This window comes from Mycotypha africana (genome assembly GCF_025528875.1).
Source record: "Mycotypha africana strain NRRL 2978 chromosome Unknown BDF20scaffold_10, whole genome shotgun sequence".
Classification (NCBI taxonomy): Eukaryota; Fungi; Mucoromycota; class Mucoromycetes; order Mucorales; family Mycotyphaceae; genus Mycotypha; species Mycotypha africana.
In genome coordinates, this window is record NW_026515734.1 from 1328071 (window position 1) to 1354191 (window position 26121).

The window sequence follows — 26121 nt, forward strand, 5'->3', positions numbered from 1 at the left end:
ACTTCTGCTACTTCAAAATTCAGATAAGTCAGTGATTGTTTTCCGACTATTCATTTTTGAAATTCAGTCACTTCTAGCATCTTTTGAATTGCAGTGTCTGACATGTATGCCACGAGTTCTATATCTGCAGCCCTCGTTTTGTCTAACAAAGAAAGCAATAGTAATGGATGACTTATTGTGAAACAATTTATTTTAGAAATGTGTGAGTCTCAATTTTGTTAAAATTTTGCGCGTTTTAAGGGGAACATCAATTGTAAGTTATGCTGAGAAGAGTGTACGTGCAGGTTAACTTTGATTCTTCTGGTGCCTCTTCTGTAGGTCCGTAATGGCTGCTTAGGTAAAGATATGAATGAAGTAAAGATTACCGATAGATCATCGATATACGGTCAAAGCTTGCAATGCTTGCAGTATTGTATGGCAACGTGATGTGAATGCGGCGAAGAATATCCTTCATATTGCAAATACCATATGTAATAAATGGTTGTCCTGAAATATTTTCACGCAATCGCCATAACGACAATGGTGCGCAGCTTTTCGGAACCGACAGCTTAAAAGATATTTACGCGTTTAGGGCAGTTCATCTTGTGAGACTTCTCACATCATCACAGTTTTTATTATTTATTGCTTGGCAATCCTACATAAACAAAAAGGGTGGATGCTCTGCGCTTCGGCACAGTATATTTATCTTGTTTGAGTATGAATAGGTCGCACATTTGGCATTGCATATTTTTTGACGGGAAAGGTAAAATCCCAAAAATTATGCTTATCACTCAAAATGCTTACCAAATTTGTATGACTTTTAACTACAAAATGTCTCAATTTTGTTAACCATTTCGTGCAAAAGCCAAGCGAAAAAGCAGTATTAAAATATTAGAACTGAAAATACAGGTGCCTTCCCCAGAATTTATTTACCTGGGTTTGTACGATTCGAAGGAAAATTTGATTTGCATTAACTCTTCCTTACATTATTGTTTTCTCGGTTATATACCCTCCAGAGTAGAATGAATTCTATATCAGAATCCAGAACATATTTGTGTCAATTATTGAGATATAAACGGACACAAAGGATGTTTTCAACTGTAAGCCCTGAACGAATAAAAAGTGCTTTGAAATACTGTAAGGATGTGGTAAGGTGAGGGAACAAACTCAAAGCTGTCAAACTGGGAGTCACTTTAGTAATCACTTCTCATATGACTTTAAAGACAAAGGGACTATGAAGGCTACCTTTCAGTTCCTTTTTTCCCTTCCCATTTGAGGGACACGCAATACGCGATTAGAGCATTCAATGTGGAACTTGCTTCTGTTAGAGAAAATGTGACTAAAGTAGAGATCGGCAAAATGAGGATGCAATTTTGGAAAGACACAATTGACAAGACCTTTGCAGTATGTATATTATTAACTCAAGTAAGAGGAGTGTCATAAAGAAAGTTCTTTGATTCAAGCGTACTCTAGGGTAGACCACCTGAGCAACCCATTGCTCTTGCCTTATTTGCAGCTTTAAAGTCATCAAATATGTCCGCATTATGGATGAAGCGCATTATTACTGAACGTGTAAGCAAATTATAAGTTTAAAATGGGCAGATGCTATCATAGTTATCAATCGCTCATCATAAAGCTTTAGGCTAATAATCTAGACGATCATCAGTTCATGACAGTGAAAGATATGGAAAGCTATTCCGAGAACACTCAATCAAGCCTACTATATCTGCAATTGGAGTCGCTTGGGGTGAAAGATGTCAATGCAGACCATTTAGTGAGTCATCTTGGAAAAATGGTTGGAATAACAACATTTCTACGTTCGTTACCGTTCCATGTAAGCCAAAGACGATTAGTTTTACCAGCAGAGATAACGGCAAAGGTATGTTCGAAAATGTACGCATGTATACATAATGAAGCAAAATTTTCTTTAACTAAGAATGAATTAGTATGGAATTGTCGAGGAGAATGTGTATCGTGGGGATATAGAAGGAATGGAGGATGCAATTTTTGATGTGGCTACTGCTGCTAATGATCATTTACTGACAGCGCGCTCAATGATGGACAGAATTCCTGCCAATGCGTTTCCGGTAATCATATCAGCAGTAGAGTATCAATAAGCCAAACAAAAAAAAAAAAAAAAAAAAAAAAAAAAATTGAGAACTGTTTAAATAATGTCTTATTAAATTATTTATAGGTACCGTATGTTCACTTTTTGGAGAAGCTAGAAAAGGTCAACTTCAATGTTTTTGATGTCAATTTGCGAAAGAAGGATTGGAAGTTACCCTTACTCATGTATAAAGCCTACAAAACCGGAAAAGTATAATCTGTACATATCTAGTAATCAACGATGTACCTTTAATTCACTTATTTGTATCATTCATGTATAAAATAAATACAATGCTGTTTATTGACGTCAAAAATCGATTATTTATTCACAGGCAAGTTTTGCATCAAATGAGGTAAGAGCAATTGAAAATGCTTGTAATAAACACATAGGGTATTTGTAGTCCATTGTGAATAAATCACGCTCAACTCTTCCGAACTGCATAACGATATAATCCACTGTAACAGATACATTTGAGCTGTCAGTAAATCATCATTTTGTAAAGCGTTGAGCTTAATTTGTTCATACTTACAATCGTTATCGTGCACAATTTGAAAATTCTTGACTGATGCTTGAGTAACTCTGCCGTTAAAATTAAGAACAAATGACTGTGTTTCTACCAGTAATTTACGGTATATTAGCAATTATCCGCTTATTTAACACGTCTTACTAATGTACTGTACCTTCATTCCATTGCGGGCTCTTGTTGTGGAGTACTAATAGATCTCTAGCACCTCCATCGCGATACTTATTCAACAAAGTCTCAGATTCTTTAATAGGCCTGTATTCTGGTCGCTTCCCATCCCTAGTTAATGTGTGCATTAATATAGTCATTTTTCTAGGCCCTTTAAATCCTAGAATATTGGGATCCTACGGATCGGATTTAATTGCACGTGAACAAGCTGGTTTGTTGTGTCATCTATTTTGGCATGCAGCTTACATATAACACAGCTCCAAGTTCTTCTCTGACAGGTAAATCTTTTTTTTTGATAGGTAACTCTTTTTTGAGAGGATTTCTTCCATGAGAATAAATAGCGAAAGTTGTACCTAAAAAGTTGGATCTAGTTATTCGAATTTATATCACCAAAGAAAACAGCAGTTTAAATGATGGTTCGAGTAATTGTTCAATGGCGCTTGAGTTACATTACCTGACTTTTCCTAGCTCTAGGTATCCCTCAGGTACACTAGTATTCTCTCTATAAATGCCTGTAATTGTATAATAGCTAGTGTTGCTTTTCCTTTTCTTCCGAGCTGTCATTACATGCTGTATTTCTCCTGTTCCAAGATGCTCGATGAATAAGTGATACTGTGGGTACAATTTGTCCAATCCATCACGGCAGCGATGAATACGGCATGTTACACGGGTATTCAAAGCAGCAGGTCTATTTGAAGATTATGCTGGCCTGAGTGAATGCGTAAAAGTAATGTCTGTCTCTCGTTGTCAATTTCTTTACCGAAAAGCAAGATTTAATAAATCCTTCTCATTAGTTAGAGGCCGCTGTAAAATGAAATCTGTAGGCTGTGTTGGTCTTGTCACTCGTACGAAATGTGAATCTGCTGTTGAGTCTGTATTTGCAGGAACAATAAGTGGCACATCGGAATCTCTCTCATCTTCACTACTATTGTTTTCTTGGTCAGGATCGTTGAAGTTTTCAGTTGGGAGCTGGGCAAACAAAACCTGTTGCTCTGTTGGCTCTTGTTGGGTCATTATCGGTTAGCTTTTGAGAAATAGAAAAAGGATCAATTTTCATTGAGTCGCGGAGAGTTTATGCAAATCAATGAAGCGCAAAAAAAATTCCAATTTGTGCGATGCTAAAAAGGGGGTTCCTTCCGTTAAAATGTATAATGCATATAGTTATTGATACTTTCTTTATTTGGAGAGAGAGTGTGTGTGGTGGAAAGTGTCAGTATGAAATAGACAAAGAATGATAGAAACAAGTACAGCAAGAACAAAAAGGATAAACACAAACGCATCTGGTAAGGAACTAACCCGAACCAAAAATTGACAAAATACTTTTAAGTACTTTTTTGATATACAACTCCCATAACAGACGCTTTCCATGACTTTAAGGAACTACGTGGGCTGTTACGGTATGTAGCGATAGAAGAATTTTTAGGAATCAATGGAGTTGCATTACTACTATCTACTTGGACGCTTTTACTTTTGTAGCTTCTAAGTCTTTGCGATAATGATGTCGGTTGACTTGAAGCGTTACTAATATTGTTGTAAGCTATTTTCTTTTTTGAGCAGATAAAAGACCATAAAGTATCACCAGAGCAAGTTGTAGGGTGAGAGCCATCTATTTGCTTTTCATCCAGCTCTGTATATATGGACAATTGAGAAGCATGTTGATTATGGTTAGACTTATACAACTGCCTAAATGAGTAAGAACGACGCTCTCTTCTAGGATTTGTATGACTTGGCTGTTGGAAAAACTGATCGTCCATTGCACCTAATAAAGGTATATGAGATGTAGACATAGTAGGCATCATATTGATTGAATAGATGAGGGAAAGCAAGAAGAAAGATGTATAGCAAAGTCTAGATTTGTTGAATTTATAACCTTCTGCCACAGCTTATTTTAGTAAACTTCGGATCTTGGGCTAGAAATTAAAGATATTCTTTGATTTAGTTAGGCTTGTTGCACAAAAGATGAAAGGCATGAATTCAATTCTGCTGAAAGATTTCTGATCCTTTCTTATAATACAGAGTTTAGTGGTCCAGTACTTCCACATTACCGTACTGTTACAATGTTAATTATCACATTTAGAATGTCCTTGACGCATCTACTCCGCCTGCCGTGCCTTGTTAACCTTCAACAGTTCTACTAAACTAGACTAGGAGTTTTATTATATGCATGTGTAAGCCATTTCATATGTTTAATATAATGATTAAGTATTATTGAGCGCTTATGAACAAAGCCAATATTGGCTCTTAAAATGGATTTTAAAATTGAGAAGAAAGGTCATGTTGATGGTCCTTTATGGCATCATTTGGATTTTTCTACACCCTATGATCAAAAATTCAAATTGGTTCCGGCTATTCTACGTATTATAGAAAGAGTTAGAAGCGCAGAGGGGAAGACTTATTTCGCCACTATTTATTGAAAAAGAACCATATCCAGCAACGCCAAGCTGTCGCCAATACCGTTGCAAAGGATATCAAGGAGAATAACAAAAAAGGTAACCATAGAAACAATACATTTAAAATCACAAATTAGGACAATGGTATCTTATTGCAGAAGCGTCTGCCATTTTATGCTAATACAATAAGATATCGATTGGTATGGTGTTATCAAATGCAAAGTTGAAAATGCCTAAAGTGGTGGACATAATCGCGCTTACAATCCAATTCACCCGTTATTTTATGATTGGATAGGCAGTACTACAAGATAGAATTCATGGTTTTCTGCTGCAGTAAAAGCTGTTAATGGTTCATCTTTTTTTTTCCTACACTGACTTAAGACATCTATTCGTAGGGTTGAATTCAGAACAATATAATGGAAGCTGAGTGCGTTGTTATCCGTATAACCTAATATGAATAAAGACTATTGCAGGAAGCGGGGAAATACTACCGACATCGATAATTGACTCAAGTCCACCACCAACGTTGATGCTTCCTTCCCTACCTCTTTCAAATCTTGCGTAAGTTGATTGAAGATACCTAGCAGGACAGTAGTAGATGATATTTATAGTAATCATTTCAATTAAAAAGAGCACAGCAGCCCTCCTTTATATACGACATTATTTCAATTTTGATGATAGGATTAATCAAACTTACTTTTAATTCATTATATAAACATAAACGAAAAGATAATGATATCGCTCTAGCTGAGAACTCTTAATAAATGGATATAACGCAAAATAATGCTCAACGAATTGACCAATTAAAGATTATTCAAAGCTTATGGAATCAACATGGGCAAAAGGACTTTATACAGCGTTAATTTGAAAATGGGTTTTTAAGCAATCAATATAGATGTTGTAACCCATAGATACGCGAAGTAAGCTACACAGAAGTTGGACCTCCTTCAAACCTCGAAATATGCTGATGAAACGCAAGAGTTATAACCCCTCTCACTATGTCACTTTGGTCAGTAATGACCCCTTTTGCTCCTTAATTAAACAACTCGCTATCTCTTTTTTGATCAATCAAATGACTCAATTCTTCATCTACTATGTTTTAGTACAAGCCTTGAGATACCACTATAATGTGTGGTTGTTTATATTCCCAGATAAAAATATAGTGTCGGAGCAATGAGGGCCTTGTCGACTTTACACTATCCAATTACTGTAACAAATCGGCGAAATAGTCCTCGTACTCTTCTTCTTTCGACTTTTCCTCCTTTGTCTCCATTGTTTTACTCCAGACTGAGGTTTCTGCTTCCTCAACTATCAAGAAAGGAGCAAAGAGTACATAAGATAAATATCACACAGATATACACCTTGAGCTCAACCTCTTACCTTTTTCACTATCAACGTTTGTCGTGAGCATGTCCCTCTCTTCGTCAGATATATTTTTTAACTTTTTCCGTCCCTCACCGTCATTGCCGTCTTCAGGATCAGAACGTTCTTTTCTCTTCAAGCGTTTCGCTAGTCTTTTCTGCGTTTTATAGTTCAGCTTATCGGAACAACTCGGGCACAATCTCACTTTGACAAGCTCGTTCTTTTTCGATCCATTTTCTACATATCCAAAATTCACCTCCCAGCTTTTCAAACCTTCTGTGGCATCACAGCGTGTCGAAGCACAAATAAACTGTCCTTTTCCGTTGACTACTTCCCTTTCTATTCTCCAACGAAGAGCAATCCTTCCTTCTTTGTAATATTTCAATTCACAAATAGCATATTCTTTGAACAAACGGTCGTAATATTTTTTCGCAACTCTCTCTTCCCAACTTAGTTCGTCTTCATCCTCTGAATCAGATCTAACAAATCTTAATACACGGAGATAAAGTGTTACTCATCTAGCTAGTAGCTCATATTAAATTTTAAGCCGTTGGACTCACTTGTGATTTTCTCGAATAATGTCCCTTTCTGTTTTGTAAGATGAAGGGACATATTTCTTGGGTCCATTCTTTCTGCGGTTTAGATACTCTCGCATAAGGAATTCGTGGCGACTAAACTATGAATGGACATGTTGTCAGTAACCAAACATACGGGCCGCCATTAAATCGGCGTACTTACAGCGCTTTCAGTCTGTAAATTTTTTGAAATCGCCATTTTCTTGATCGTTGATGACTGGGTATCTTGCATTCGGGAGATGGAAAGAGATACCCATTAATGCATTGGCATACAAAAGATTAAAAAAAAAAGGAAAAAAACTCAGAATCGCAATTAGTGTTTTCTGTTTCTCTTTTCCTCTGATCTTGATACTTAATTGCAGATCTTCAAAGATGGAAACGACTTCACTGCGTGAACAAGTTTCTGAACACATAACAGAGTTCTCAGACTATATACGGAAATACTTCTTGGCGCTCTCGGCCGTAGCAGAGAATAATATAGCGGTTGACAAAGTAAATAGCCCAGAGGAAATAGCAAAGCAGATGGCGCTCGTGGACAAAAAACTTCAGCTTGCTGTAGAAGAAAGTAAATACCAGTCTATAACTCAAGCAACACCTTTGTATTTTGCACTGAAAGAATAACAATTTTTTTCTCTGGTTTATTGACGATGTATAGTTGAGAACCATCAAATACGGCAAAGGCAAATAATTGATGTCCAGGAAGAAATTCAACAACACAATCTTGCATTATTAAACTTAATACAAAATTTGGGATCTGTGCGGGAAGACTTGGATAAGTCTTTGGCTAAAGCAAAAATAGAATTAAAGGCTATCAAGTATGCAAATGAATGTAAGAAACAAAGGCAGCGGAACAGACAAGTATCTGCAAAAGTTTACTTACCCTTAACTTTATTGCATATATACAGCTCAGGTACAATTTACAGATGTTCTATCATATGCTTCAAAATTGGCAAAATATACCTCGGCACCACCAAACTTTGACCTCGCTGCCAGGGATGTAAGAGTGGATTTTGAAAAGCCTTATCCGGATGAGGAAAGAATGCGCCGTGGCCTACTTTATTGGCAAAACACACCTCGTCAAGAAACAGAAGAAAAATGTATGTGTGAGACAGTGCACTCATATGCCTTCCTATGTGAAGCCTACAGTCTGACTTTTTTTATCCTCCTCTATTATAGTTGAAAGAAGTGATAGTGATGAATCTGGAGTAGAAGAGATGGAAGATATCGACATGACTAAACAAGCAGAAGATACAGGTGGTGATCAATTCTGGGTGCTAGACCTAAATCCAGACATGCAGACATAAGTCATTGACATATTTTTGCGACATTTATACCAACTCTAAGCACCCTGTTTCTGTTAAGATATCAGCAGAATATTACTTTTCGAATTTGGAAGGATCTTGATTAGCAATTATCAATCAAGAAACGTTTCTATCACAATTATATGTAAATTATCATGAGATATAGAAACTCGTCATCAATGATGTGACGATGCAAACTTTGAGACATACACAAATAGCTAATTCATTTCTGATGTTGATCAAACCAACATTTTACGAATAATAATTGATACTTGCTTGTAATAGCTTCGCTATGATACATGCAAAGTTAAAGAAGGTCTGTCACTGAACTGCAATTGTTTATTTTTGTTTTCAAGTTTAGTGTTTACAAATTTTTTGTAGGAGCGTTGGGAAATTTTTGGTATATCGTTGACCATTATTAGAAAAGAATATTTGACGCTTTGTAGCTTCAGCGATCTAACTGTTTTACAGATAGAATTAGTTAGTAAAGGTTATTGTTGGTCAAATTAATATGCTCTCATAGAGTCATCTGTATTTATTGGGTGTCACTTTTTATGATTTAGAAGCGATCATACACTTTTGGCCTGTTTCTGTTCAGCATATCAAGTCTGGGGTTGGTAATTTGAATAACTGCGTCTTCAAAGATCCAAGTTGCGTTTTAGTAGCGGATGTGTTACATTGCCAACAATGATTATGTATAAAAAAATAAGACCAGATAAAAAGCAACAATTATATGAATAGGAACAACAACAGTTCACGTAAGAAAATAAGAGGCAAATACAGCGGCGTATAGGAGTCATACATTCTACTTATTAAGGTATATTGGGTTCGATAATTTGGCAAGTCTGTAAGCAAATCTTTTACAATGAGACGATAAAGACCATAAGGGGTCTTATAAGTAGACGAAAGTATTTATTTCTAAGTTGATAATAGATTAAGCTAAATAGTAAAGCAAAAGTTGTCGTTGAATCCCTCGAGGTACGAACAATGATTTATGATGATAGCCCTGTGTTATTTGTTTTTGAACAAATGAAACCTGCATTATTAGTTTCTTGAACAATTGAGAAATAGCCAGAATACGTGGCGAACGGACCATCTCCTAACATGGCGATGACATCTATAAAAAAAAAAAAAAAAAAAAAGGAAAAAAGCAAAGTTATGTACAGCCGTTTTAGAAGGACAGTTGGCCAATTCTATCGCACCAACAGAGCTATCAGCACTTACAGTCATTGCGGGTTGTCAGATTGGACGGTACAGCCCAAGTGTATCGCGTAGCGTTAACCAGAATAGTATTGTTGTTTTCCAAAATGTTAGGAATAACTGTGTTTAAAGCAACAGAATCACCATCCATCAATCTGATGAATTTGATATCTGACGAATTAGCATCCAATACAGTCCTGTTGAAAGACAAAATAATTATAATGACTTTTAGAATATTATTTATGCTAAGATAGATATCCCCTCAAGCATTGTCGACTTGTAATTTTTTACCATTCGATTGTAAGATTAGAGCCAGCAGGTACAGTACTCTATCCCGCATTGGAAGTCAAAAGATTGAAATTGTTACGAGGAAGGGAATTCCGCGCTATTTGTCATTGCTACAACTTACATTTATGACAGGATTTGTGATAGCAATTCCAGCATTTTCTGCTGAAGCGGCAAAAACTGTGACAATAAGTGAAATAAAAACTAAAGCAAATGCTATATGGTTCATTATCATCAACTTTTGAGTATTAAGAAGAGAAAGAAGTGTGAAAAACAGATGTGGATTCAGCTTCTTTTATGTCAAATATATATATTTATCAGAAATTGATGTGTTCTTTATGTTGGTTGTATTTTTCCACAGAAAAAGCTTAATGAAGAAAGTAATTCACAGTGATACAAATAGCATAATTCACAAGCAATTTTGACGTAAATCATCACCTGTTGCAGTATAACAAAAATAAAATGCTGCCTTCTCTTTATTTTTACAGATATGACTTCAATTGGAATTGCATAACTATAAAACTTTTTGTAAACCGTTTACCGCCGAAAATGTGAGAATAGGTCTACTTTTAAAGTCGAATGGGCTTCCAGACCAAACAACAAAGTCATTTTTGATAGACAACGAAGATTGGCCCTTACGATCAGTTGCCAATCCAAAGATATCTTGGAGGTTAGTCGTAATAAATTTAAGAGCTTCCTGTTCCGAAATAGCCAGATTTGCATGAGCCGGCGGTGAAGTAGCAGCTAACCAACCTGCATCCCAAGCCAAATTACGCGCCCATCCATCGTCAGATACTCCAATTGCCAATTTGACACCATAGGAATGCAATATATGAGCTGCTGTACCATTGGTCAACGGTGCACCTGTCAAGCAATGACGTGAGTTGAAATCTTCGGGAGTGCACAAGTATGGTCTGAGTATCACTGCAATATCGGCTTCTGATAAATGGGAAGCTAGCAAATGTGCTTCGGCGCCGCCCATGATAGCCACTTTTGCATTACGTAATACGGTTCTCTTCAAATTTATAATTGAAGCAATCTCATCTTTATTGTTCACCAGAACAATCAATGGTAGCTCACCTCTCGTTACTTGTCCAAAATAGTTCTTTTCCTTGAAATTTTCAGTAAACACATTTCTTAAAAACGCAACTTGTGAAGAAATGGTTGGGAAGCTATCTGACTTTACAGAGTGTCCTATTTGCACATGAAGTGCTGCTGCAGGTTTCACAATGCTATTTTCTTCTAGAACTGTGTATTTTTTTATGTAATGAGATTCAAGCCGACAGTGTCAGTTGTGTAACCTATTTTGTCTTTGTAAACAGGTATGTTTAGGGGCTTACTTGTATCTGCAGTGGTTTTGAAAGCGGCACTAACGCCCATAATAACACCCTTGGATACAGGCGCTGTTACAGCTGTCAAAACACCGCCTCTGTACGCCTCCTTCAATTTCTTGCCGCCCAACTTCAATCCATCAATAGCCTCAATGATGTCATGAGACTTTGAGGAATAGGAAGATGATACTATGCCATCACCAGTCGAACTCTCTGAAGGAATTTCACTAAGGCCTAGCTTTGATCCGACTGAAATAAGGCCCTATAATGAAGTTAACAGATGATTCTTGGCAGTAACACAAACTCATTGGACTTGATGGAGCTTACAGGTAAAACATATCCACCTTGGATATCAATTGTGTTTATAGTGTTATTTTTTTCTTCAAGGGAATACAGCGCAATACAGTCATCTTTCCTTCTAACAGCTGGTGATATACACACAATCTGCCCATTTTTTACGACAATTGATAGTGCAGTAGTTTCTTCTATAAAATTACCTTGTTTTTCATTCTTTTCAGTTAAGAATTGAGAACCAACATTAGTCAAAATAAAGTCCATCAGTCCATCCCGATTAGTCGTAGCTTCTTCTTCATAAGAGGATTCTTTATCCAGATGCTGCCTTTGGCTACCTTTTGCAATTTTTCTTGTTATACTAGCCTCAGTCAGCAATCTCTCGCTAAATTGAGGAATGCCATCAATGAAGACCTGCAAAGGCGATGCGCCCATCTCCAAAGGGTCTCTATCCCAAATCACAAGATCAGCGTCATATCCTACTTTTACAGATCCGAGACGGTGGTCCAACCCAAGTGCCTTAGCAGGTACAGAAGTTATAGCTTTGAATGCCTCCTGTGCTGGTAAACCATAATGCGTCGATTTAGCTGCTTCAAATACAAGGTGCTGAGAGTTTAGCACAGGATGATCGCTCTTGAAGGCAACTGGGATTCCAGCGTTATAAAGAAGCTTGGGCGCGAAAGGAGAGGCTTCAAACGCTTCTGTTTTGTAACCCCAGTGATCAGCAAATGTTGCTATTGTTATATTGTTCTTTTGATGATGCCGCTTTTTTATAATGTCTGGAATTTTGTAGGCTTCCAGAGCGTGATGGAAAGCCGAAATTTCAAAATCAAACTCTTCAGCAATACGAAGCATGGCCTCAATATCGTTCGTTTGGTAACAATGGATATTGAGCTTTACTTGACCACGGAGTAATGCTGTCAGTGATTCTAACTCGAGATTTTCTGGAAATCGGCTATCTAAACGAGCCAAGTTCCCATTTTCCTTGTTATCACGTCGTGAGTTTATTATTTCGGCTGCATCACACCAATCCTCCTGTGACTGTATCAACCTTTGGGCATCTGCAAATGCCTTTCTGAAAAGAAAAGCTTCGCCCATTCCTGTTTAAGTTGTGGTATCAGTCTATCTCCACCGTTCTTCGAAATTTTTTTGTTTTATATTTATAGGCTTACTTGTGGAGGGCATACGTCCTTGTCTACCATATCTATTCTGATACACATGGTATTTGATTCAAATTAAAATGTATCCTTTTTACCAAAACGTACGTTCGGCTACTATTTTTTTATTCTACAATATGCTATATATTACCTTTGCATTTTCTCCGCACGCCATTTTCATATATCTCCATTTCTTTTCCGTTGCCTCATCTACTTTGGTCTGTACTAGCATATCTTCTGAGCTTAATGAGTCGACTGGTCTCAATTTAAATACATAAGCCTCACCGCCAATGAGATTAGCTGATCCTGGCAAAACAAGAGCTGTAGTAATTCCCCCAGAGGCAACAATACGTATGGCTTCATCAGAAGGATTAAACGCGTCGATAGACCGAACAAAAGGAGTCGTTGGGTTTGTCCCTTCGTTGACATCATTAGTACCAGAAAGAGAAGGCCATGAATCCACACCTAAATGGCTATGTGGTATTGATAGAAAAATTGATAAATGACATTGCCGAATTCTTTTAAACATTCAAATTCCCCCTTTACGTGTGCATATCTACTATGCCGGGTGACACAATATGCTGCTGAACATCAATTATTTTAGTAGAGGAAAAAAGACTGGATGGCAATTTAATATCTTGCTTCACTTCCACTATCACACCATGATGTACGAAAATGTCGACATTTTCTAAAACTTGCCCCTCTCCATCCCATACAATCGCATTTCGTAACAGAATTGGTTGAGTGTTATTGGGCGTACGTTGATTAACCAGCCGTTCAGTATTCTTATATGACGGCAGTTGTTTTTGTTGACGAAGAGCTCTACATTTTTGTATTCCCTGCTGTAATGCTTTTGTTGAAATTCCAGGACTGACAGTTGGTGGGTAGGTCTGATGAGTATAATGATACTTCATGTCCGGTAGCCAGTTTACTAAAATGCATAGTAAGAGGATAAAGGAAAGAATTGTTCCACTTATTATCAACGGGAGATGGAATTTATCAACGTATTTTTTGTAATTGCGTAAGTCCCATAATCCTTGAGCAAAGCTACCAGGAGTGGTGGATAATGTCGGGTAATCCCTTCTTCTTCTATTGTCGTCTTGTACTTCTTCAAATCCGTCATTCGATGGTATGGCATCGTATCCATTGTTTCTTAAGGACATTCTTCCTTTTGAAAATAAAGAAAGGGAAGAAAAAGCCAACTATTGAGGATTTTCACTTATAACTAATTGCCTTTGATAGTGTAACGTGAAAATTGAGTTTTTGTTTATCTTTTTTATTCGTTTGTCAGGAAAACAAATGTATTGTTTGAGGCTGTACGTATATTGATAAGAATAATTACATGACGACTTTTTTTTTTCTTTATGTAAAAGGCTATGCTTGAAATAAAGGCTTTAAATAATACAGAACAGAAAAAAAGAGATGTAAAAGAAGCAAGGAGGGAAAGAAAAGTGGGTTATATAGGACAGACACAATTGTCTATGTATAATTTTGGTCGACTTAAAAGCCATGGAAAGGGGACTGTTGTTGATTATTAGGCCTAGTATTGACATATTGACCTTGAGGTCCCATGTGCTGCTGCTGCTGTCCCAGTGTATTTATTGGAGAGAATTGTTGTTGCTGTTGAGACGGCTGTGAATAGGGCCCTCTCGTATTTACTGGTGGTTGATGTTGTGCTGCTCGCATATTGTTGTTGTGATGTGGTGATGGTGCACCATAATTTTGCTGTTGAGAGCCCCAAGGGCCAGGTGCGGTAGGTGTAGGTTGTAAAGGTATATTTGAGGTATTGTTCATAGGTAGAGGTGGTGGTACCGCTGCTCCTGCAGCTGCATTGGGAGCCATAGACTGAGGGCGGAAAGTAGGATAATAGCCAGATCCAGCTTTAGCAGGTGCTTCTTTTGAAGGATCAAAAAAATGGGCATTTTGATGGGCCGACATATCTGTTTGATACGATGTATGTGATATTGAGTCATCGTCATCAGCAATAAGCAACCCACGTTTAGCATCATCATCCTCTGAAGTAATTACAGAATGCATCAAATGTGTAGGACCCATTTCTCTAATCTGTCTCTCTTTACGTTCACGCCTCTTATTGGCACGTATGCGTTTACGCTCATAATCTTCCCATCGCTTCAAAGGCACTTTAGAAGGATCGAAAACACCATCTTTTTTGGAGTGGTCGTCTTTTGTTTCACCCTCAACTTTACGTGTTTCACCCCAGGAAAAGTCATCGAAATGCCAGAAAGAGTAAACTGGTAAGACAAAATTCCACACGGGCAAAGCGAACAAGTAGACAATCATCCACATTAAATAAACCCATTTACGTGTCGTAATCAAGATCAAGAAAGCCGGTGAGAATAAGACAATGATCAATAATATCAGTGGAAGCGCCGCGCTAAGGCTGGTGATTTCAGTTTGAGCCATGTTCACAATAAGCACGATGGTCAATACAATAGCTACAGGCAAGGTCAGAGTGCCTACCAAATCCATCATGACGACAAACTGCATAGAAAAACAGAAAGTACCACAAAGATTTCTGACGAGGACCAATTCAAACAGATTGTGGATGGTGGAATTAATCCAACGACGGCGTTGAGAGAGCAAAACTTTGAAAGAGTCAGGCACAACTGTTTTACAGATAGCTTGGGGAGTGAAGACCATTTTACGAAAGGGGAAGTTACGCAGCATAAGCGTAGTCAAGAAACGATCCTCACCAAGCAAAAGTAAGTTTTTTTGATGTAGTGTGTCAATCGTATTAGAAGAGTACTCTTGCACAATTTCAGGCTTGGTGATGATTGGTACCCAATCACCGTCACCTTTACGAGCTTTCAGACGATACATACAGAAACAGCCAGGCAAACATGTCACACCACCAAAAATAGCCTCAAAGCCCTTAGCGAGGTGATGGGAAATGAAATATTCGTACACTTGAATTGCTGTCACCCAGGAATCACGTTTGTTGGCGATCTTTGTTTCACCACACAAACCCATAATTAGGTTGTCGTTAACCATACAATTTACCAATAATCTCATTGAACTTGGATACACTTTTGTATCTGCATCAACCTATTTTCGTGTGAAATGTCAATCGCAAGTTACCATAGTTACTTTCAAAACTTTATAGTACATACCATGAGCACAAGTTCAAAGTAATCTGGTGTAACTCCCATTAAATACTGAATTTTTCGAAACAACTCATAATCTAATGGTGTCATTCGATCATTATAAGTGACGCGACTGAAGAAATTCATCAGGATGAGCTGCGAATCACGCTTGCCGCGGTTACCGGGCTTGGGTTTGCCTTGTTCATCAGGGTTACCACATTTGACTACCAGAATCATAGGTACCTTATGTCCTTTACAAACTATTGACAGTTCAAATGAAAGAACGTTGTAAGCAACTGTTCACTTCAATAATGCTCTCTTTTTTTTTTTTTTTCTTTTTTTCCTCTTTTTTCCCCCCTCTTTAACTATACTATACCGTAATGTCCTGCGTATACTTTTGCACAATTGAACTGCTTGGCACCCACGGCCACGGCAATATATGGCATAGGTTCGGGATTTCTCATACTTTCGTCGTCAAAGGTGATCAATTCCAGACACATATCAGGTGTAGAAACCGTTTCACCATGTCCAGTGATAATACCATCAGCAATCAAAAATAGCAATTTTCTGTCATCAGGATAATCTGTAACGGATAAGGATTCCACTGTGGCTTTGATACCTTCTGTATTTTCTGAATAGCATGTAATCAAAAGAACCGTAAAGAGATCATTGCCCACTTCTACTTTCTTTGTCATTGCTCCAGCAGGAGTAAGTGTACTGCCCGAATCCGCTCTTTGCATAAGTCCAGGCTTAATGTTGGACATTTCCATTTGTTGCTCTTTATTATGCATCATCATAGAACCTGTTGTGCTAGGTGCTGTAGGCGGTGTTCTTGACAATTTTCGAGAAATGAACCATGAAAAGATCAAGGCCATAAAGAAGCGCGCCAAAACTATTGCCAAAACGATCGCTAATGAAGCAGCCAAAACGATAGTAGAAACGAAGCATCCTGGCGTGCTTTTATCGATATGCCCAGCGCGGTATTTTTGTACAAGACAGTTGATGGAGGCTTTGAACTCAGGTTTTCTGAAAAACATCTTTGTTCCATCTCGGCCGCCCTCAGCGAAAGAGCTGTTTAATATGTTGCGAAGGACACCGTCTAATTCGTCAGAGGGATCTGGGATGGGGTTGGCTTTGATGTATGGTTCCAAATTCAATACATTACCGTCAATAACAATATGGTAGCTCAAGTTGGATGTGGCAAATTGAGTCCAATCAAAACCCACTTGACGAGTTGTATTGATGAGACCGTACGTATTTTGAAGGTTTGCTGCAGAAGTATCACCGAACAAACATCCGCCATTGCCATTTGCAGCTGAACAAGGATCACTATAAACAGCTCGGAAACTGAGTGTCTTTTCGTTGCCTGGATTTGTGCATTCTGGAATATTGGTGCCATGTGTAAAATAATTGGTAATATCTGTACCAGGTACTTTGGCAAGTTCATAAAAATTAAGGTTTCCTGACGGTTTTGCGTTTGAAATATTAAATTGCCAGCCTAAAATGCCTAATAAATTTGCTGGATTACACAATGAAAGAAAAAAAAAAAAATCAAAAAAAAACAGGAGAGCAAATACCGAGTTAGTCTATAAAGAAGAAAATTGAGAGCTATTTTTTTTTCTGGTCAATGCTGGACTATTTACGTGCATCAAGTGTATCATTGTAAGAAGCATAGTTCCGTTGATTGTTTGCTTGATCTGGTGGACATAACACAGAGTTAAGCCCAATAGTGATAAAAGCCACAAATGCGCCCATACAAGCAATTAAGAAACACAAGGTCATTTTTTCTCTCCAAGCTTGCTGCATACCAGGATCAGACATTTTGAAAGCCTTTAACATGGGAGGTAAAGCCCAAAATGTCACTATTCGGGAGAGTAGCACCCAAGGATCGAAAGAACTACGACTTGTGGTAGGTTTGCCTGTCAACAGAGGTGGTGGTTCTTGATAACGATCAGGTCGAATTAAAGTACGGCCTCTTTGTATATTTTGACTAGCATTTGCAATTGAATTAGCACCGGGTATAATTCTACGTGTTGGAGCTCTTCCTAGTGTTGTAGGCCGTCGACCAATTGATGTTGATGTGGCGTTACTGTTGCCAGTGTTATAGTAATAGTTGTTGTCAGCTGGGGGTTGGTATCCATAATCTTGATGAGCTCCACCACCGCTATAGGGTGTATTATAGCCTCCTGGTGGCATGTTATCTGTAAGTTGTATGCTTAGAAGTTATGTGTTGCTTATCTCTAGTACTGTTTGGCAATGAATATAAAGTATATCAAATAAAATCAGGGATTACACTAATAACGAAATAATTTGATCTATAATACTATGAAGAATGAAAGGTAAGAGATATGTATCTTACAATAAGATACAGAATGGGCAGAGGAGCAAAAGGTTGGCAAAGAAAAGAAAGAAAAAGAAAAAGAAAAGGACTGTGATAGGTTTATATACAAGTACTACCTACAATATTAATTGAACAAAGACGGAGAGCGAAGCAATTAAAAAATTGAAAGGTTAAAAAATCATGGTAAAATTAAACCATCTTTACAGTGAAGTCAAACAACAACGTCGAAACGGGAGGGAACGTTTAAGAAAATTTTGGTAATATTACTCTTATTCTTTCTTTTTATTCGAATAAATACAAAAAAAAGACTAGTAGCTTGATATACCTTGTCTTCATGAAAGGCTTCTGCGAACAATTTTACTTTTGAAAGGTGATTTGTGCAAACAGCTATTTTGTTTTACAGATTCACACTCCTTATCTAAATTCAGCCATTCGCAGATCCAGGGGCAGAAAAGAAAAAGAAATCACATAATGAATTCTATAATTGTATTATAACCTAATATCTGATTTATTACAGCTATATAATCGTAAATATTCTATGTCGTTACTGCACAGAAGATACATGTTCAGAATTATGGCAGGCACATATCACAACGTGAGCTGATTATTAAAAATATGATCCAAGCAAGAAGATATATATAGTTTTGTTCACTTTAAATTTGGACAAAGAAGTTTTTTTCTGAGCGGATCAAATTAAATTTTGAAACAAATACCTAAATGATTTTAGAATGTTCAAGAGTTTCAATTAGAAAGGCTGGTGGAAGGATCAAAGATGTGGTATTCCTTTTTTACCTGTGAACATCTTGACCTAAAAAATAAGAAACCTTGTCTGACACGGCCATCTTTTTAATAAAAAAGCACTATTTGCTTCTGCAAAATGCTAGTGTGAGACCTTCATCAATGATTATTGCGATTTAGATTCTGAAAATGTTTTTCGAGGCATTGTCATCTAGGTGCTATAGCATTCCACAACTTTTGGTAAGCAAGATGCCTTTCACTTTATGCATAATTTCCGAAACAATATTTTATTACACAAATGGCATGCCTGCATTTACAAAATGATGAGGCCTGGTACAAAATAAATTTCATCGAGTCTTTCTTTTTTTTTTTTTTTTTTTTTTTTTTTTTTTTTTTTTACTTTTGAGCTTCCAAATTCATTGACAGATACGCGCAAAAAAACACCACATCTTTGTCTGTATATGAGCTGTCGCAAAAGAAACACCCTTAAAGCTTATATATGCTTCATTGGCTGCTTTTTGACGTCTTATAATTTTCAGAAAACGCGTTTGGCCAGGTTGGCTATAGTTTTGCTACTACTTCAGCTATACAGTAATAGATACAGTATAACATGTATACGATCATCTATAAGCTTTATCTCGTGCTTTTTCAATCTCTTTTTACGCTTCCGTATTCTATTGAGGAAGCATGAACCTCTTAAACAGTGAATGTGATTGTATTATTGGGAAGATGAAGAAAGAGAAAGAGAAGGACTGCAAGTAGAAATAAAGAAATGTGCCTTTTTATTATTTTTGATTGATTGATGATTTTAACGACAGTAGTAGTAGCCTATCTATTGTACACTGACCTCTACAGGTGACTGGTAGTCTCAACTGCTGTTTAACAGCTCAATTGAAAAGGCAAACAATCATCAAAAAAAACTGTCTTTAACAATTCTTAGCTTTAGCATACAGTATGTTTGAGCCTATCCAGTTCTTTGCTTAGTTTCCGATTTTTTATTTCACCAAGAGCATGACATTTACTTTGTTTTTGCTATCCCTGCTTTTAACCAAACAAGGCTCCTTTAAAAGGCTATATTTCTCTCAAAGATGCTAATCAAAATATTATTTATGGGGCTTTGATTTTTGATTTACATTGATCTCAAAATAACTCTAACTTATCTCAATAAAAAAAGAAAACAATCCAGAAAGTGATTATGAAAGTCCGGATCCCAATCGAAAACGTTGTAGCAAGATTCTGTGTTACATTACACTCATGATCTCCGCAATATTCTTAGCCATAATAGTTATTTGTGATTGAGATTTAACTCGTACAAAAGTTTTGAATGCATTGCATGTGTACATACTTCTTTTATATATCTCACTGAATTCCTCTGAACGTCGATCGCCAATTTACAGAAGACAACCTAGTGCATGTGAGTTTTGCTTATTCTGGTTCACATACTCATCTTGGACGAGGTCTATGTCTTACATTTTGCTTGCGTTTCGCTTTACTCTTAGTCTTCATGATTGTTACGAGAGTAAAGCTCGTTCTTATGAAATTACGAAAATTAAGAAAAAAAAAAAAAGCGACATGCGGAGCATTTCGACTCTTTTGATTAAGCTTGCACAACAAAGAAATTGTTTATCAATTTTGCCTTTAGTTCAACGTGCCCTAACAGAATCTAGATTCTTATCGTTGTGTACAGCAATTGTCAAAGTGAGATAATTTTCATCAGATTCCTAGAGTTTTTCTTTGTTTAATCATTCTTATTCCCATTCGTTCAATTTGCAGTAACAAGATAAAAATCATTGCAAAAGTGAAGATCATTGTCAAATCGTCAATAAATTAGCCAAATCACTTATCAAAGGTTTTTAAACAAAAAAAAAAAAGGAGAAACGGAATTACAAGCCTACAATTCGTAATCTATAATACCAATAAAGTTCTACGACTTTTCGCATTTGGTTATGAAGCGACGTGACCAGTGTGTCGAATGCTATTATGGGCATTACTCGAACTTAATCTCGCTTGCTTTATCTCCTTGTAAATTTGCTGTTCCTTTGAATCTTGAGCAAGGGGGAACGCTGACTGTTGTTGTTGTTGTTGTTGTTCGCTATTGGAAGATTGGGGCGTTGAGCGCATAAGATGAGGATTTCCGAAAACAGGCGTTTTGTCATCTGGCGGCAAAACGGCAGAGGTGAATCTTTGGGTAGGCAATTCGTATCTAATGCCAAGTTCTGTCATAATATCTTTTAGCGCCAACATAAAGCGTGTCTTTCGCTGAAAACGTTTCATTATATCCTGCCAATTGCCTTTATGAGGAAGCCATACTTTTAAAATCAGATCGTTTACATCTATAATTTCTTCGCAACGTAAATCAAAATCAGACCCAAAATCGCGGCTCTGGCATGTCACCCACACATTTAAACGGTCGTGCAACTCCCAGAATTGCTCAGTGGTCGTACAAAAGTCGATATTGAATTGAGTTATTTCGCTCATGCTTCCGAAACGCCTTACAATTGTAATCAGTTTTGGTCATCAGTACTGTCGTTAGAGCATATATCACCTTGCCTTCAGCGCTAATATGTTCCCATAATGCCCATGTTATGTATCAATAAGAATTGATCGTCAATCAACACGTAATCACCTGTTTCGTAAGGAAGTGTTATGAATAAGAAGAGGATGCTTTCAAATACATTCTTGGCGGTATTGCCAAAAACAAATGTCAAAACTAATAACAATGAACCGATGGGAACAAGTGCCTGCCATAAGCTGATTTGGAAAAAAACCACACGCGATCAATAAAAGAGCAAAGAAACTAACGCAAAGAAGCATAAGATCAATCTTTCCTAGAGCTTGTGTGGTATTGCGCATAGAAACAGCAATATCTTTACGTTTGCGGTAAATATGTAAAACAGTGTCACGAAATTCACGGCGGGTGATGTCTCCATTACTGTCACGGTCGAATATTGCAAATGCATCCCTAGCTTCTTGAGCTGTCTTAAAATAAGGCTCAAAATCTGAAAGTAGCAAACAACGGCGGACTTCTTTATCTTCAGGTAAAACCGTACCATCTGGGTATGCGAGTGAGATGTAGAGTTTCTTAGCGTTCTTTCGAGCGTATTCATCAGAATTGATATCTTTCCCATGTTTACCACCCCGATTACAAGATTTTTGCTCGTTGATAATGACTTTTTTCAGATTTTTTTGAAGTTTATAGATTAGATTTGAAGAGCGCTGTGTATAGTAACAATCAGTATTTATGCTGGAAGCGGCACTAGTGCACTGTCTGTTCGTAATATCTCTTAGTTCGGTTGTTGAAGGGTTATTTGAAGCACTACGACTCCTACAATTTCTGATTTTTGTTCCAACAAGTGTAGCATGATGACGATTCTCTGCTTTGCCAAGCCTGTCTCAAACTAAAATAAGAAAATTATAAAAACAGCAATTTAATATAGGAAGACTCTAAATTTTCTAGTTCAAAAATGTTACTTATAATGGCTCTTCTGTTTGTTTGGAGCCGGTCCCTGTACACAAAACGGTGAAATCTAATTGCTAAATTTTGTAATAGAATGTATAATGGATTGAGCAAGCGAAGAATGAATCAGTTTATCTAATATTGTTACTGACAAGGGTTTCGTTCCTTACCAATGGTTGTTTTTTGAACCAGCAAAAGGACTGAAGCAGAAAAAAACAAACAAATATTCGCCATACAATTTCTGTATAATACTGTCTTGATACAGGCTGTATATGTGATGAGCGCGTTACTGCGTCATAGACAGACAAAAATATTACTTTACAAACTTGATGCCAACTTACAGAAAAAGGAACCGCTGTCAAGAAAGCCCAAGCTCCCCAATTCCACGCCGTAATAATCAAGAAACCAATATACCATTTTAGGTTCATATAATACTGAATAATGAAGCAGTTAATTAGCTGCCTGAAGTTTGATTGTATAAAAGTTTAGGTATTTTGCGTCATATGATTTTAGTTACCTCCATATTCGTCTTGACTTGTTCGGATCTATGGCTCAGAAACGTCTTGCACCACTTCGAAACAACGATAGGAATGGCTTCAATTGTAAATATTGTGATCCAACTGAAGCCCCACATAAATGCAGCCCAATACAGCAAGATTTGATCATTGCTTCGAATATTTGTAAAGTTAGGATCAACCTCATATTGGAACGTAGGGCATGGTGAAAAGATATTAACACATACAGCAGCTGTAGTAAATAGAGAGGAACCAATGACAGCAATGATCACCTGCTTCATGAAATGTGATAGATAGTTCCAACAACAGTATTTGTTATAAGCAGTTCGGGCTTGTCTAAAGAATCGTCGGCATTCTTTCTCAGTGGATGAGGAAGCGGCTCTATGTAAAAACCCGCTATCGTCTTCTTCGTCTGAAGTTTGATCCCACTCAAAATTTTGATCGTTGTCGTCGTCTATGTCATTTACTAAATACTCGTCTTCTGAAATCATAGATCGACCATCTAATAGAACTTCTTTGCTTGGTTCGGTTGATAAAAGATGTTTATGTTGTTGCTTATTTTCTTCCGTAACAATTGTTAATGAACTATCACAAAGATGTTCATCTCTTCTTTCCATAGGATAAATTGAAGATTTGGTTGAATTGAAGGAATTGTCTGACACCGCATCAGTAAAACTTAAGATGAGGTATTTTATTCGCTGTTCGATTCATTTCAACTGTTGTGTAATAGTTATCGCTCACTATGTCGTGCAGTGTCTGTGCTGCAGAAGTTGCATTGTGCGTTGTTGGCATTGTTGTGGTACTGAGTACATTTTCTAGAAAAATTCAAATACATGCCAATTTTAGTGAATTCGAAACCTTGATTAGATCGATCAAGTTGATATAAGGAACTTGTAATTTTGTACCATTTTTTTCGTCCATTTGCTCTCTCATACTAAGTTACAAAGAAAATTGAGGAAGAAAGATGTAAAAATCATGAGAAAATAGAGGTTTAGTCTAGATATTTAACTTTTGAGTACCGTTTATGTTAGTGGTGAGCAATATGTTCCAACAGATCATAATGGCCTTAGATACGATCAATAGAGAGAGCTTACTTCATTGTTCAATAAAATAGTTAATGATCTCCAAGTTTTAGTCGTGGAAGATATTGATTAGACTGAGTTTCAGGTTTTACTCTTTTCCTCAAAACGATGAAGGTCGTCGCTACAGAAAAATGCGAAGAAACCATTATATGAAAATGCAAGTAACATCAAAGATTTTTGCATCTGTATGTGTCCTACGCAATTTCGGATTGCAGGTTGTTAGTGCCAATTGATGACAGCCTGGGGGGAGTATTAGGAAGACACGGCGATCATCATATATACGCAACAGATGGATATATTTTGATGAACATTTAATTTGTGATACTGTTAGGCGAGAGTTGACAATCTATTGCGCAATGGGTGAGAAATTTTGTAAGCCCTCAATATGAATTACACACTTAAATTGCTATTTTTGTATATGCGCTTCACGTACAAGTTTGTCTATTCGTGGTGAAGCCGAATAAGAATATCATACAGACGAAGTAAGGTTGATGTTGAGAATTCCGTAACAATTTTACGAGCCGCCTCTACAATTTTCTAGACTTAGAGTCTATTTGTAATGATTGAAACAGTTTCGAGCTGGCGATAGAGGATGCTGTTAATCGGTCGATGCAGGTGGCTTCCTTGGTTTATAGAAAATTCAGTAGGTCGTCCTGGCGGCTAACCATGCGGGAGCTCCTAGGTCGCATGAAAGCAACAGCCAACTTCAAGAACAATACTTATGACTGGGTATTCCTAAGCGCTCAAAAATTCACTCCTGATTTCAAAAAATGTGTAAGTATCATGATACTCAAAATTCTTTCTCTGCAAAATAAACAGCTGATAACAGAAAAGAAATAGATAGAACATCATCTCTACCGGTATTTGGAGAACTCTTATGATTCAACGCACAGATTCCGGAAATGTACAAGTCGAAGATAATGTAGATACACAGAATAAAATCAGTTACAGTTAAACACTAATTTCTTTCCACAATACCCAATATTCGTTTTTTAAAGTTGCGAATTCAAGTGACGCTCCTTCTACTGACCTTAGTATGCTTAGCACATCTTACACTATATAAATCCACCTTATTACGGGGCGAAGAAGAAAAGGCACTCAACTCCTTGCGCATGAAAAATTCAATCAGATGGCGTTCGATAAGTGTCGAACGATTAATACAATTCGAATATGGATTGTTATTTTGTAACACATATGAAATGCGTTCATTATGATATCCTTCTTCTTCATGACTAGTTTGTTGGCTCTCATTCAAGGCTTTATGTGATGAACATGGGCATTTTTCCGATTGCGTAGCGAGACACGAGGGTCATACTGCTTTAATGTAAAGCTGGCTATAATTTTGCGAATAATTTTTACTTTATTCCCGAATAACGTTAAGCAGTGTTTACGAAAGAGGGTTCATTCTCAACCATAATATTCTTTATTTCAAATGTCTATATCTAAAAAAAAATAGCGTTATTGTTGAAGGTCAACTAACAAGTGATAAGCCTTTCAAAATTTTACGGCACTGCGATCTTATTTGATTAAGTTGGAAGAAAAGCATTATTTATGAAATTAAATATGAAAAAGCCCTTTCCTCTCCCACGTACGCAAACACGCAAGGTCGCTTCTTTTTTCACGTGAAAACATTCAAAAACAGTATACGAAAAATTAGACTATTGTAAAAAGGAATAAGTACATGATGCACTTAGTTTAGCTTATCCCAGGACTCGAACCTGAATAAGAGTAAAATCAACTACTCTCGTTTTAACCAGTTAAACTAGATAAGCAAGTATGGGAATCTTGGCCTGAGGTCTCCTCATAATCCTTAAAAAATGTAACACTTGCTCAAAAGAAAGAAAACTATGGAACGTGGAGAGGCTTGGATTATAAAAGTTGAAGTCCTAAGCTAGGTCATAAAAGGTACTCTGCAAAAAAGCAGGCGTTCGGTTTGCCCCTCTCGCCAAGCGCTTCGCGATTATGATTAAAGCTTCAGACAGACAAAACAACTCTTGATAACCAAGTGGTATATAAGGGGAAACATAAAAAGGGGAAGGTGTGAAGGCAATAACAAACAATCTACCGCCGTCCTTCAGTGTTAGGATCCCAGAACACGACAGATGACCGCTCAACCCCAACACTAGCGACAGAGGGATTTACAAGGCCCAGTGAAACTGTCCTATGGTCTGCCGGTGTCAATTAAGAACAAGATCAATGGGAATGAAGAACAGAG

The 26121-nt window shown here is 37.2% G+C and overlaps 11 protein-coding genes and 1 pseudogene across 12 annotated transcripts; 3 read left to right on the top strand and 9 right to left on the bottom strand.

Moving 5' to 3' along the window:
• Positions 1-888: 888 nt before the first annotated feature.
• Positions 889-1383, top strand: BDF20DRAFT_891249 (uncharacterized protein; the record flags this gene model as incomplete). The annotated part of the gene is made up of 2 exons (XM_053082240.1): positions 889-1132; positions 1203-1383. Coding segments are annotated over exons 1-2 (206 nt in total), but the record flags the coding sequence as incomplete, so codon positions are not given.
• On the top strand, positions 889-2393 carry BDF20DRAFT_891250 (isoprenoid synthase domain-containing protein). Its single transcript, XM_053082241.1, has 6 exons — positions 889-1116; positions 1203-1383; positions 1453-1551; positions 1622-1858; positions 1926-2081; positions 2174-2393. Exons 2-6 carry the CDS (start codon positions 1339-1341, stop codon positions 2300-2302), a joined length of 666 nt encoding a protein of 221 aa, XP_052933112.1. The 5' UTR covers positions 889-1116; positions 1203-1338; the 3' UTR covers positions 2303-2393.
• Positions 2394-2407: 14 nt separating this feature from the next.
• On the bottom strand, positions 2408-2905 carry BDF20DRAFT_826009 (tubby C-terminal-like domain-containing protein; the record flags this gene model as incomplete). Its single annotated transcript, XM_053078024.1, has 3 exons — positions 2408-2541; positions 2616-2699; positions 2767-2905. 3 exons carry the CDS (start codon positions 2903-2905, stop codon positions 2408-2410), a joined length of 357 nt encoding a protein of 118 aa, XP_052933113.1.
• Positions 2906-3227: 322 nt separating this feature from the next.
• On the bottom strand, positions 3228-3791 carry BDF20DRAFT_826111 (uncharacterized protein; the record flags this gene model as incomplete). Its single annotated transcript, XM_053078038.1, has 2 exons — positions 3228-3465; positions 3538-3791. The coding sequence occupies 2 exons, from the start codon at positions 3789-3791 to the stop codon at positions 3228-3230; spliced, it is 492 nt and encodes a 163-aa protein (XP_052933114.1).
• Positions 3792-3855: 64 nt separating this feature from the next.
• On the bottom strand, positions 3856-4867 carry BDF20DRAFT_124698 (uncharacterized protein). Its single transcript, XM_053074736.1, has 2 exons — positions 4823-4867; positions 3856-4687 (listed from the first exon to the last, which is right to left on the bottom strand). Exon 2 carries the CDS (start codon positions 4574-4576, stop codon positions 4100-4102), a length of 477 nt encoding a protein of 158 aa, XP_052933115.1. The 5' UTR covers positions 4577-4687; positions 4823-4867; the 3' UTR covers positions 3856-4099.
• A 1504-nt stretch (positions 4868-6371) lies between these two features.
• BDF20DRAFT_916246 (folate-sensitive fragile site protein Fra10Ac1-domain-containing protein) lies at positions 6372-7336 on the bottom strand (the record flags this gene model as incomplete). The annotated part of the gene is made up of 4 exons (XM_053084425.1): positions 6372-6475; positions 6548-7017; positions 7090-7205; positions 7268-7336. 4 exons carry the CDS (start codon positions 7334-7336, stop codon positions 6372-6374), a joined length of 759 nt encoding a protein of 252 aa, XP_052933116.1.
• Positions 7337-7476: 140 nt separating this feature from the next.
• On the top strand, positions 7477-8408 carry BDF20DRAFT_838797 (vitamin-D-receptor interacting mediator subunit 4-domain-containing protein; the record flags this gene model as incomplete). The annotated part of the gene is made up of 4 exons (XM_053079205.1): positions 7477-7669; positions 7760-7933; positions 8010-8201; positions 8281-8408. 4 exons carry the CDS (start codon positions 7477-7479, stop codon positions 8406-8408), a joined length of 687 nt encoding a protein of 228 aa, XP_052933117.1.
• A 989-nt stretch (positions 8409-9397) lies between these two features.
• Positions 9398-10119, bottom strand: BDF20DRAFT_838798 (uncharacterized protein; the record flags this gene model as incomplete). The annotated part of the gene is made up of 4 exons (XM_053079206.1): positions 9398-9522; positions 9630-9802; positions 9897-9934; positions 10015-10119. The coding sequence occupies 4 exons, from the start codon at positions 10117-10119 to the stop codon at positions 9398-9400; spliced, it is 441 nt and encodes a 146-aa protein (XP_052933118.1).
• Positions 10120-10341: 222 nt separating this feature from the next.
• BDF20DRAFT_891289 (uncharacterized protein) lies at positions 10342-13835 on the bottom strand (the record flags this gene model as incomplete). The annotated part of the gene is made up of 6 exons (XM_053082242.1): positions 10342-11138; positions 11231-11483; positions 11549-12612; positions 12685-12721; positions 12821-13142; positions 13216-13835. The coding sequence occupies 6 exons, from the start codon at positions 13830-13832 to the stop codon at positions 10405-10407; spliced, it is 3027 nt and encodes a 1008-aa protein (XP_052933119.1). The 3' UTR covers positions 10342-10404.
• Positions 13836-14169: 334 nt separating this feature from the next.
• Positions 14170-17969, bottom strand: BDF20DRAFT_916249 (chitin synthase-domain-containing protein; the record flags this gene model as incomplete). Its single annotated transcript, XM_053084426.1, has 4 exons — positions 14170-15735; positions 15801-16033; positions 16150-17292; positions 17417-17969. 4 exons carry the CDS (start codon positions 17967-17969, stop codon positions 14170-14172), a joined length of 3495 nt encoding a protein of 1164 aa, XP_052933120.1.
• A 2827-nt stretch (positions 17970-20796) lies between these two features.
• On the bottom strand, positions 20797-24089 carry BDF20DRAFT_838801 (uncharacterized protein; the record flags this gene model as incomplete). The annotated part of the gene is made up of 9 exons (XM_053079207.1): positions 20797-21343; positions 21398-21410; positions 21528-22068; positions 22182-22250; positions 22480-22509; positions 22651-22743; positions 22827-23522; positions 23566-23639; positions 23999-24089. 9 exons carry the CDS (start codon positions 24087-24089, stop codon positions 20797-20799), a joined length of 2154 nt encoding a protein of 717 aa, XP_052933121.1.
• Positions 24090-25603: 1514 nt separating this feature from the next.
• Positions 25604-25678, bottom strand: BDF20DRAFT_t138 (annotated as a pseudogene). Its single transcript has one exon. The product of its transcript is annotated as a tRNA-OTHER (tRNA).
• Between the last annotated feature and the right edge of the window lie 443 nt (positions 25679-26121).